At 42.9% G+C, this 13278-nt stretch overlaps 1 protein-coding gene across 1 annotated transcript; it reads left to right on the top strand.

The window, feature by feature from the left end:
• The first annotated feature begins 1191 nt into the window (after nt 1–1191).
• Nucleotides 1192–8324, top strand: cUnh11orf54 (chromosome Un C11orf54 homolog). Its single transcript, XM_084320183.1, has 8 exons — nt 1192–1327; nt 1754–1852; nt 1991–2064; nt 2174–2275; nt 4141–4317; nt 6649–6798; nt 6900–7016; nt 7578–8324. Exons 1-8 carry the CDS (start codon nt 1261–1263, stop codon nt 7749–7751), a joined length of 960 nt encoding a protein of 319 aa, XP_084176309.1. The 5' UTR covers nt 1192–1260; the 3' UTR covers nt 7752–8324.
• Nucleotides 8325–13278: the final 4954 nt, after the last annotated feature.

Below are 13278 nucleotides of genomic sequence, written 5' to 3' on the forward strand. Positions count from 1 at the left end.
CCAATGCAAAGTCAGTCGTGTCAAGCTCTGAAATGTACCTAACAGAGTGCACACAAAGTAGATTTCAGTGATTAGCTTGTAGACAGAAGCTTGACACAACTGATTTTGCATTGGTTTGTGGCTACTGTAACTTCTTCAGCTAGCACGAGGAACAGCATGGATTAACTGTCACAGTCAAACTATATACTATGAATTGAAAATGTAAACAAGACGAAAGTCTTTCTCTGGTCTGCATCTGCATCCTCTGTACCCATTCTGCAATCTGTTAATAAAGTTTTCATTCATTCTCTCCTATAATCAAATAGCAACCGTTGGTTCTTCTACTGCCATGTACAAAACAATGATTGCTGTTACAGGTATTGATTGATTGACAACTTTATTAACAGAGTGCAGAATGGGTACAATACAGTACGGCTCAATACACACAATTGTTAAGGGGATACAGACCAGAGAAAGACTTTCGTCTTGTTTACATCAGGGTCCCCCATTTTCAATTCATCATAAGCCATGCTTGTAGAAAGAGAACTATGCAAACATTCCCTGCAAGGCCTATATATTCAAGCTAGGCGAGATTAATGATCAATTGTGACAAAAACTGAAGCATCGCATTCACAACACATCGCGAATGCTTTCTTCTTACCTCCCCGAGTCTGCGGTCTGTTTATTATTATTCTGCTCCAGAAGAGAAGCCTCGAAATATCTCGCTATTGTAGCGACGACACCAGGAGGATGAGACTCCAGAACCAGAGAGCAACGGTTGATTTCGTACGATGCAACTTCATTATTATTGACACCACTTGACTTATTAGTCCTAGGTGTAGTAGTGGCATTTAAAAACCCGTCCATGTTCGTGTCGTTTATCCCACGAGGAGTCAAAACACTGGCGGACTCAGGCAGGTCTCCTCCCCAAAGCCTGAATATCTTCTAAATAATTACATCGGTCATTATTAATAACCTAATGCAAATAGCAGCGCCGTGTCGCGCGAAATGGAAAGCAATTAATCAAAACCAGAGAACGATATAGAAACAAATGTTTGTTTATGACAACAAAACACATGTGACTACACCGTCAACCAGGAAGTAGTTGATCACGTGTTAAGTTTGGCTGGCCAATGGGAGCTCAACCAGGAAGTAATTGATCACGTGTTAAGTTTGGCTGGCCAATGGGAGCTCTTTGGCCAAAGTTCCGTTCCGTAGCAGCAGCACTGCTTGTTGATCAGACAGCTGACTTTTACTCTAGTTTTAGTACAAACATACAGTATGGCAGGCATCAGCGCTACTGAAAAGTTCCAGTTGCATGTCCCGCATTTAGAAGAACTGTCTAAAGGTAAGATCGTTTATGTTTTATGCAAAAACAACGTCAAATGTATATACTCTCTTTTTTTTAGACTCTTTGTATCACAAACAGTACTATATTTGTAAATCTGGTACGTCATAAATGTATAGATGTAGCAGTACTGTATCTGTATGTCATCATGTATGTCATATGTTATGATGAATTGAAAATGGGGGACCCTGATGTAAACAAGACGAAAGTCTTTCTCTGGTCTGCATCCCCTTAACAATTATGTGTATTGAGCTGTACTGTATTGTACCCATTCTGCAATCTGTTAATAAAGTTTTCAATCAATCAATCAATCAATCAACATATTTCCAGGGATAGGTTTTCGCCTGCCCATGCAGCTCACCCCTTGCTTTCACTCATGACAGTTGTTGTGATGCAGTCTTACGATATATTATTCGTTTATTACAGTATTGCAAACAGGATTGAAGAACAACTTTGCTGAAGCTCAAGTCACCGTTGTTGAGTGTCCAGATCTCACTCAAGAGCCGTTCTGTTTTCCTGTCAAAGGTAACGCCGTAGCCTTAGGATATTATTATTATCTGCATCATTGTATGGTCCTGCCGTGCTCTATGCAACAGCGTAGCTTTTTGCCATGCACTTACAACGATTACTTGTATGACACTTGCACTTATCTTCTCTTGATAGGCTTGTGCGGGAAGCCTCGCATTACTGATGTTGGGGGGGTGCCTTACTTGGTACCCATGGTACAACATGACAAGGTATTTGTTCTACCACAGGTTGTAAATGCGTGTAAATAAAACGCATGGAGGACTTATAATATAATATAAATGATGCTGAACTGAATTGCCCCCCCCCCCCCCTTCTCAGGAGTACAACATGAACAATGTGGCAAAGGAGGTTGAGCTGCCTGGAGCGTTCATCCTTGGAGCAGGAGCTGTGGCTTCCAGAGTTGTAGGGATGAACGCTGAGGTTTGTCCACTTTGCTTTTTTCTTATGTCAAACATCAGAGTTTAGCCGCTGGCGCCTTTGCCATGAACTGAATGAATGAATGAATGAATGAAAAACTTTATTTAACAGATTGCAGAATGGGTACAATACAGTACGGCTCAATACATACAATTGTTAAGGGGATGCAGACCTGAAAAAGACGTTTGTCTTGTTTCCATCAGGGTCCCCCATTTTCAATTCATATAGACATTTATGACATACACAACATACATGACATTTATGGCATAGGGACATATAGGTATTTAGTACTGATACATTTGTAAACGGTATTCAAATATACAGTACTGTTACCCCTAGATCCTGACAGAGTATATACATATGATGGGGAGGGGACTGTACATTAGGAGGGGGTGGGTGGGTGGGAGAGAAATATCCATACGGCGGGGAGGGAATATGTACATGCGGTGGGGAGGAGACTGTCTATTAGGAGGTGGTGGGGGTTTTGGGCATTTACGGTGGCCAGTTTCGAATTGCAGCCTCCCGTAGGTGCTCTTTAAGAGCAGTTTTGAATGTGGGTAGGGATTCACATTCCTTTACAGCTTTGGGTAGGGCGTTCCACATTGATGTGGCATAATTGCGAAACGTGTTTAGTCCCTTGTTTGAGCCGAATCTGGGTTTAACATGATTTGTTGAGCTTCCTCTGGTGTAGTGGTTGTGGTATTCACTGACCTTTGAGACAGAGCTAAGCGAACATTATGTAGACAGTGAATATCAAGGTGTGTGTGTGTGTGTGTGTGTGTGTGTGTGTGTGTGTGTGTGTGTGTGTGTGTGTGTGTGTGTGTGTGTGTGTGTGTGTGTGTGTGTGTGTGTGTGTGTGTGTGTGTGTGTGTGTGTGTGTGTGTGTGTGTGTGTGTGTGTGTGTGTGTGTGTGTGTGTGTGTGTGTGTGTGTGTGTGTGTGTGTGTGTGAGATAGAGAGAATCTGGGGGGGGGGTATCATCTTGGTAGCTGTTTTGTAATAAGATGTTTCTATATGGGGACTTTTTGTGAGCTGGTTTTGGGGGAGGTGTTTTTGTTTCTCACAATAACGGGGCAGTTTCATCATAACTCTCGTGTAGAGAGAGATAATCTCTCATTAGATTGTCAGTCAGCAAGAATCAGGACTCCCCGTTGATATAAAATAAATTGTAAATAAATAAATCTATTTTCTACTGTTTTCTACATGGAATGTCCCAATGTCCGGGATTGTTTCTGAACCCCCTGGCGCATTTCCTACCCTGTCATGACAGTTTAAAGTTCTGCAAAAGACTTTTCAGAAGTGGACGTGAGCAGGACATGATGGATCATGTCACCACTGACCCACAGACAGCACGGTGCTGTAGTGGTTAACACTGTCGCCTCACAGCTAGAAGGTTGTGGGTTCGATTCCTGCTTGGGGACCAGGTTGCCGTGTTGCCAGTTACCCAGGTGGGGTATGTCCCGGGCCTTTCTGTGTGGAGTTTGCATGTTCTCCCCCCGTGCTCGCAAGGGTTTCCCCTCCCGATGAGATAAACCCAATGGAAAAACATGCACAACAGATCCCTAACTCTGTCGCGTCCCTGACGAAGACGGACAGGAGCACTTGGCTGCTCCCGGCTGCCCTTGGCGGAAAGGACAACGGGGTGGGAGGTGCAGTCAGCGACTCAGTGCATGTGTGTGTGTGTGTGTGTGTGTGTGTGTGTGTGTGTGTGTGTGTGTGTGTGTGTGTGTGTGTGTGTGTGTGTGTGTGTGTGTGCGTGTGCGTGTGCGTGTGTGTGTGTGTGTTCCTGTGGGTCACCCATCGCATGTGAGTGTGTGTGTTAAAGACTTATACAGTACTTATACTATACTTATAACGCTCCTTCAACAGATGATGCCGCTGGTTCTGACGGAATCAGAGGGGAGGCCAGCGGTGAACAGCAGCTACTTTTCCTCCATCAACCCAGCTGATGGCCAGTGTCTGCTGGAGAGATACAGTGACAAGTTCCCAGACTGCAACTTTGGACTGCTGGCCAACCTCTATGCCTGTGAAGGGAAGCCTGGAAAGGTGAGCCATTTACCTTCAGTTTCAGTTTCAGTTTATTTAAAAAGGATAGTACACATTAATCAACATTTCTGTAAATGTGTCCGTTTTAGCCAGCTGGCTAATTCGCAACTGTAGTCCTTTTGGCAAAAAAAAAAAAATCTAACCCTAACTAACCATACTGTCATGCACTTGTCCTAATAAACTAACCTACACTGTAGCACTCAACACTTTGATGAACATTGTTACTCAGCTGATAGAGTTGTGCTCTTCCTGATGGCTTGTCGTACAGAACTTGTAAGTCGCTTTGGATAAAAGCGTCAGCTAAATGACTAAATGTAAATGTAAATGTAAGATGTTATAAAACCATACACCTAAAACAGAAGCATTCAAAGTAAAACACAATATTTACAACACAATCCAACATGATAATAGTAAAAGCAATAACAAAATACACAATGAACTGATTAAAAGTGATCACATGTTTGATTGGTTAATAGCCAGGTCTTGAGTTTTTTTCTAAAGGTGTGGTAGGTAGCACAGTATCGTATTTCTGTTGGTAGGATGTTCCAAAACTGAGTAGCTCTGAGTGCAAAGCAGGACTGACTGAAGGAGCTGGACCTAAACGGCACAGATTGATTGATTGATTGAAAACTTTATTAACAGATTGCAGAATGGGTACAGTACAGTACAGCTCAATACACACAATTGTTAAGGGGATGCAGACCAGAGAAAGACTTTCGTCTTGTTTACATCAGGGTCCCCCATTTTAAATTAATCATTATGACATACATGACATACAGATAGACAGTACTGCTACATCTATACATTTATGACATACCAGATTTGCAAATACAGTACTGTTTGTTATACAAAAAGAGTCAAGAAAAGGGAGTATATACATTTGACGTAGAAACTGTACATTGGAGGAGGTTGGGTAGGTGGGGTGCGGTTGGGTGGGGGGGGGGCTGTACATTGGAGGTGGTTGGGTGGGTGGGGGGGGGTTGGGTGGGGGGGGGACACTGTACAACTGTACAAGCAAAACTGCATTGGAATATTGACAGAACTATACTTCGTTATTTACTGTACGTTGGAGGGGGTTGGGTTGGGACATTTGTAGGGGCCAGTTTCGAATTGCAGTCTCCCGTAGGTGTTTTTTGAGAGTGGTTTTGAAAGTGGGTAGTGATTCACATTCCTTTACAGCTTTGGGTAGGGCGTTCCACATTGATGTGGCATAATTGCGAAACGTGTTTAGTCCCTTGTTTGAGCCGAATCTGGGTTTAGTACAGTACAGCCCCCTCTCTGGGTAGATCTTGTGGACCTATTATGATATGTTTTTAGTTTGACCTTGAGGGGGGGGGGGGGGGGGGGGGGGGTAATTCATGAACGCATTGTCATTATTTTGTTTTCTGGCAAATAAGAGACAGTCTTAGGTGTAGGTCTTAGTCTTAGGTGGTTATGGATTAGAAAGTAAACAACATGATTTGCAGGATTGTGAGTTAATAATAGTAATAGTTAATTATTACAAGTGGCTGAAGAAGACCGTAGGCCTCATCCATGTTTGCTCCCATGTAGGCATAAAATCAATGCACATGAACAAAAAGAAGGTGACAGAGTAGTCCATGCTAAAAGTGTGGCTGTCAGAATAGCCCTACCTGAAGCCTAATAAGCCTAATATCTCCCTTGGTCTGAAGCCTAGTAAGCCTAATGTCTCCCTTGGCCTGAAGCCTAATAAGTCTGATATCTCCCTTGGTTTTAGGCCTAGTAAGCATAATATCTCCCTTGGTCTGAAGCCTAGTAAGCCTAATGTCTCCCTTGGCCTGAAGCCTAGTAAGCCTAATGTCTCCCTTGGCCTGAAGCCTAATAAGTCTGATATCTCCCTTGGTTTTAGGCCTAGTAAGCATAATATCTCCCTTGGTCTGAAGCCTAGTAAGCCTAACATCGCTCTTGGTCTGAAGCCTAGTAAGCCTAATATCTCTCTTGGTCTGAAGCCTAGTAAGTCTAATATCTCTCTTGGTCTGAAGCCTAGTAAATCTAATATCTCCCTTGTTTTGAAGTCTAGTAAGCCTAATATCTCCCTTCGTCTGAAGCCTAGTAAGCCTAATATCTCCCTTCGTCTGAAGCCTAGTAAGCCTAATATCTCCCTTCGTCTGAAGCCTAGTAAGCCTAATATCTCCCTTCGTCTGAAGCCTAGTAAACCTAATATCTCCCTTCGTCTGAAGCCTAGTAAACCTAATATCTCCCTTCGTCTGAAGCCTAGTAAACCTAATATCTCCCCCGGCCCAGGATGTTTGGTTTCAATCCCAGGCGGATTACAAAAAAGTCCACGTATTCCTCTCTCTGCCTCCTTATCAGGTAATAGAGGTGCGAGCCACGAAGAGAACCGGAGAGGAGAGCCTGGTGGGGGCCTTGAGGAAGACCCTGGAAGCCCACTACCCTGATAAAAGCCTGGCACTGGGAGGCACCTTCATCATCCAGAAAGGGAAAGCTAAAATCCATATCATGGTAAACGGGAGATGTTGATCAATGGTATGCATGATTTGCTGATATTGTTAGGTTTAATTTCATTGTTATTTATTTCCTGGTGACACCCTGTCTGTCCGTAGCCAAGAGAGTTCTCAGCCTGTCCCCTCGACACCAATGATGATGTCAACGCCTGGCTGAAACACTTTGAGGTCAGCGCCCCACTGGTCTGCCAGTCTGTGCTCGTGTCCAGAGACCCTGTGAGTACAGATTATACAGTACATACAGTACATCATCAACCATTTTCAGGATTACGTTGTCAAATTATGGGGGAATTTGCTTATAGTTATTAGTATTCTGATTATTACTGTATATAGTTCTATGGTAGAGAGCAGGTTATTAGTATTCTGGTTATTACTGTATATAGTTCTATGGTAGAGAGCAGGTTATTAGTATTCTGATTATTATATAGTTCTATGGTAGAGAGCAGGTTATTAGTATTCAGATTATTACTGTATGTATATTATGTATATAGTTCTATGGTTGAGAGCAGGTTATTAGTATTCAGATTATTACTGTATGTATATTATTACTGTATATATTTCTATGGTAGAGAGCAGGTTATTAGTATTCTGATTATTACTGTATATAGTTCTATGGTAGAGAGCAGGTAGGTCTATCTGCATCTGCCTCTAATAACATCTTTGTTTTGAGACAAAATGGAGTATACTTGGTGGATAGGGAACTACTACTTAGATATTATTATATATATATATATTTTAAACTTCACAAATGGTCCCCTGTACTTGTTTACTCTGCAGGGGTTGGACCTGCGTGTGGAGCACACCCACTGCTTCAGTCATCACGGAGAAGGGGGTCACTACTACACAGACACCACTCCTGACACCGTGGAGTACCTCGGCTACTTCCTGCCTGCTGAGTTTGTCTACCGCATCGACAGGCCAACGGAGAGCCACGTCATCGGACGTGACTGAGAACGGAAACGGAGCTACCACCATCATGTCCGCAAATATATACAGGGTTCACACAAGGTCCTTGAAGTGCTTAAAGTGCTTGATTTTTGACAAAGAAAAGTCATGGTCAATTCAAATCAACCATTCCCATTGAAAGTTTTGTTCATCCATGATAAAAAAAAATCTGAATCAAGAAATTGTTTTTTTTTAATCTAAAGTGTAACTAATTGTCGGAAATTGGTTTTAAGCCATAAATATTGGATCTGATTTTTCTCCAATAAAAAAGAAACAGCATTTAAAAGTGAATTCTTTTAAATGCCCTTTTAAAATGAAAAATAGTGCTTGGAAAAGTACTTGAAAGTACTTGAATTTCATTTTGCAATGTCTGTGGGGTATATAACAATAATTTCTTAATTGAGTTTCTGAATCAATAAGGGATAAATATGATGTGATCTATATTAGGTTTATATTGTCACAAAAATAAGTTTCAATTTTACAGCAAAGGGGAAAAACTGCTTAAAATGATTCATAGCATTTGTAATCTTTTCACTGAAATCATATTTCACTCATTGTGCATTTTGAAATAAAATACACATCAACACAAGCATGGGAAAAACAAAGAGTTTGATTGCTGTATAAATGTGTCCTGTGTTGGTATAGCCCTGCCCTACCCATTACTGAATAGTGATTATCATTAGTGTTAGTGTTTTCTACCTTTGGAGGGCAGAATGCTCTTCGTGCCGTGTCAAAAACCAGAGGTAACATAGCTAGCTAGTCATCACCAGTAAATGTATTTTCTATTTTAGATTAAATGTTGATTATTTTACCTCTATAAATAAAATGCTGGAATGCACACTATTAGCAGGGAATAGCTATGGTTAAAGTTACGTTAGGCAGGCATTTTAAAAACAAAGCATTCCATTGCTGGTCCCCGCTGTAACAGGTGGCTGTTTCCCTAAAGTTAAAAGCTGATGGATGTCTGTCTCTCTTTGACATCGCGTTGTGCGATAGATCAGGAGGGTTGAATTATGTCACACAGTCCTGTCTGCAGCCCCGCTGGGCGGTCATACATCGATCAGGGTTACTGTTTGAGCTATAGGCTAATCTAATCTTTAAATTCAGTTGTTAGTTATAATTATAACATGCACTGGGATAGCCTTATATTATATTTTGTCTACTGCATGCTGTTTTGATTTAGTTGATTTAAGTTTAGGCTTATATAAATAATATGTTAGACTGTCACTTATAAGGGATGATTCTTGGTGTACTGGCTGAACATTCTCCGCCATTTAATATGAGCTCCTGTGCTTATTGATGATGTGAGCAAAGCACTCAGCAAAGATCCAGAATCCTTTCAATGTCCCTGTCACAGCCTCATATAAGATGAAGCTTTACAGCAGCTTTCAATGTCCCTGTCACAGCCTCATATAAGATGAAGCTTTACAGCAGCTTTCAATGTCCCTGTCACAGCCTCATATAAGATGAAGCTTTACAGCAGCTTTCAATGTCCCTGTCACAGCCTCATATAAGATGAAGCTTTACAGCAGCTTTCAATGTCCCTGTCACAGCCTCATATAAGATGTGGCTCAGGGGTACACAACATGTCAATAGATCTAAGTACATTGATTTGTATAAATAAGCATAGTGTAATAAAATGCATATCAATCATTAGACAAGAGAGGAGTGCAAGAAAACAATAAACGCCCCCTAGTGGGCTAGTTAAGAATACTACCAGCCCTTCCAATACACAGAGAGAAGAATATTACAAAATATACACTATATACAAGATAGAACCATTGTACATCTGAACATCGGAACCCAAAGGGCTTTCATAAGAAGCTGGACATGACCATAGACCATAAGGAGACAGAATATTCAAATAATGAATATAGAAGTTCTCCCTCTTGGATAAAAGATTCTCTAACACATTATTTAACAGGATTATGTAACTTGATGCAACACAAAAATGTTTTATAAGGGTCAAATATTGTTTTTAAAAGATGCTCTACCAGACGGCTGAGTGGACAGACGGCGTTATGGTCAAATTGAGCATGGAGAAAAAATTCAAACTGTTTGGTAACAGTTTGGTGAAGTTACTGAACAGTGACATCTCCTTAGCAAATGATCTCAATTCCTTCTATGCGAGGTTTGAGGCTGTGAATAACAACACCAGCCTACAAACCACGGCAATGGGGGGGGGGGGGGGTCTGCTGATGGAGACTCAGTGTTCAGGGTAACAGAGCATGAGGTGAGACGGATCTTTAAAAAAGTGAATATCAGGAAGGCAGCAGGACCGGACGGCATCCCCGGCCGCGTCCTAAAAGTCTGTGCCGACCAACTGGCCCCGGTATTCACTGACATCTTCAACCTGTCCTTGGAACAGGCTGTCATCCCCACCTGTCTGAAGAAGTCCACCATCATCCCTGTACCCAAAAAATCTACGCCCGCTTGCCTCAACGACTACCGCCCTGTAGCCCTCACCTCCATAGCCATGAAGTGCTTTGAGAAGCTAGTGAAGGGCTACATCTGTTCCTCCCTCCCCATCAACCTGGACCCTCTGCAATTTGCATATCGCCCCAACAGGTCCACGGAGGACGCCATAGCCCATGTGCTGCACACAGCAGCATCACACCTGGACAAGAGGCAGGGGAACTATGTGAGAATGCTGTTCATCGACTACAGCTCAGCATTCAATACCATAGTCCCCTCCAAACTCATAGCCAAGCTCAGGGACCTGGGCTTGAACTATGACCTCTGCCAGTGGGTCTTGGACTTCCTGACGGGCAGACCCCAGGTGGTAAGAGCCGGCAACTGCACCTCCTCCTCATCTACTTCCTCAGGCGCCTAAGGAAGTTCCAAGTCAGTCAGAAGATCCTTAGGAACTTCTACTCATGTACAATAGAGAGCATCCTGACCGGCAACATCACCTCCTGGTTTGGGAATAGCACTGCACAAGACCGTAGCAGACTACAAAGAGTGACACGTTCAGCCGAACGCACAATTGGAGGGGGGCTTCCCACCCTCCAGAACATTTACAACAAGCGGTGCAAGGGGAAGGCTAAGAGAATTATTAAGGACTCGAGCCACCCGAACAACTGCCTCTTTGAACTGCTGCGGTCAGGCAAGCGATACCGGAGTCTTAAGGCGAGCACAGAAAGACTCAGAAGAAGCTTCTATCCCCAGGCCATCAGGCTGCTAAACGAACAATAATCACTATGCAACAACCATCAAATGCACACAGCACACACACCCACACTCACTCAAACAAACAACACACTGCAGCACCCACTCTCCACACTTTAGATCACACAAACACACTTACACTTTATATTTATTGATAAAGGATTTGCACTACAACTCGTACACCTACTGTGAATTGTACCTAAATTGCACCTCGTCCCATTTCTCCATTTCTGCCTTGCACTATATAGTATTGTATATTAGTACACTGCACAGTATTGTATATTGTATGGTAACTACGTCTATTCTGCATCGAACATTGTACATATGTCTAAACTGAACACTGTGACCTCATTTTTTTTTACTTCTAATTTTACTATGTTATTTTATTTCATACTTATCTTGTCTTGCACAGTCTCTGGAGCGCAACAGTAAGAAGCATTTTGTATAAAAGTATTCTGTACTTCTGTATGACAACTATTAAAGAAACTTGAGAAACTTGAAACTTATGCTAATCTCATTCAAATTGACTATTTTCTATTGAATAAAAACACGTCTGTTGATGCATTATTGTTAATATGTTACATTCATAGTGTTATTATACTGATTATGTATGATTTTTGTAACAAACATGCTGACATTTATATATAATAGTGCATTTTTGCATTCTGTTTCTGTGTTTCACAAATAATAGATGGATGTTAAACTATTTTATGGTTCAAGGCCACAGGGTTTTAGGGAAAAACACCCTAAAAACAGTCAACATGGAAGAGCCGAATGACACCCCTGACCCAAGGTCACCCCCAGGCACAAAGAAGAAGAAAATGACAGAAAAGAAAGAAAAAGAGGCCAGGAGAATCTGGAAGCATGTAGATATTGAGGAATTCCAGGTTCCTGACTCAAGTTTTGTCACCCCAGATGCTGTCAAGACACCCTTCCAGTACTTCAAAACACTCTTCACTGAGGGGCGGCTGGGTAGCGCAGCGGACTAAGCGCTCGCCTACCACCGCAGAGACTCTGGGATCTAATTCAGCTGTCAGCGGTACCTCCGGCTTGGTCAGTCGTCCCTACTAACACAATTGGCAGTGTTAGCGGGTAGGAAGCCGGTGGGGTATGTGTCCTGGTCGTTGTAAACAGCGACTCCTACTGGTCGGTCGGGGCACCTGTTCAGCAGGGAAGGGATCTGGGGGAGATAGTGTGATCCTCCCACGCGTTACACTCCCCCAATGAGAGTCCTCGCTGTCAGGTGAAAAGAAGCGGCTGGCTGCCTCCACATGTATCGGAGGAAGGCATGTGGTAGTCTTCTCCCTCCCCAGGCCGACAGTAGGGGGCAAAAGCGTGCAACGACCAGGAAGGGAATTGGCATAATGACGGAAAAATAGGGGGAGAAATTGTGTTTTTTGATTAAAAAAAACACTCTTCACTGATGAGATGATTCATCATATTGCTCACCACACCAATCTGTACTCTGCCCAGGAGTTGGGGGATCCAGTCAAGACTAACCCTGGTGAGATTGAAGATTTCCTGGCTATGCTACTTTTGATGGGCGTTTTCCACTTCCCGGCCATCTAGGAATCACTCGACTGGCATCCCGAATCACATATCAACGTGATAGCTGATATCATGCCGAAGAGGAGATTGGCTGCGGTTACATTAAAGGGAAACAATGTTTAATTTTTTCATGCTGTTACGTCGCTACATTCACTTCAATGATAATCAGCAGTATGATGGCAGCCCTGATCGATTTGACAAAATCCTGACCCTTTTTGAGATGCTTCGTAAGCAGTTGTCTCCTCATCCCGTCCACTTACAAACACAGCGTGGATGAAGTCATGGTGTCATATAAAGGCACAAGGGCTGGTACCCTCCGCCAGTACATTGCCAATAAACCTGACAAGTGGAGCTTCAAGGCGTTCTGCCGTGCCAGTTCATCTGGCATCATCCATGACCTACTGCTCTATCAAGGGCTGTCCACATTCTTCAATGTTGATCTAAGTGAGGAAGAGCAGGAGCTACGTCTAGGGAGCAAAGTGGTGACGACGTTATGCAAAACCCATGTCCCTGTGGGTCCTTTTTTGTGAATTTGAGAGGGGTAAACAAATAGAGGCCCCATACCTTTTTGAAAACACATGTATCATTCAAAGTGATTGAATTGTACAAATGAAGTTCTTTTGATCATTTACACAGACCAGTTGAGAAGTACTGTAGGTAGGGGCGGCTGGGAGACTCCGGTCTTGAATCCGGATGTCAGCATTGCCTCCGGCTTGGGCCGGCCGTCATACTGGCTCAATTGGCAGAGCCAGCGGGTGTTAGTCGATGGGTGGGGACAGAGACAGGAAATAGCGGGGGTAGTGTGAGCCTTCCACAC

This window comes from Notolepis coatsorum, assembly GCF_963971535.1.
Source record: "Notolepis coatsorum genome assembly, chromosome: 8".
Taxonomy (NCBI): domain Eukaryota; kingdom Metazoa; phylum Chordata; class Actinopteri; order Aulopiformes; family Paralepididae; genus Notolepis; species Notolepis coatsorum.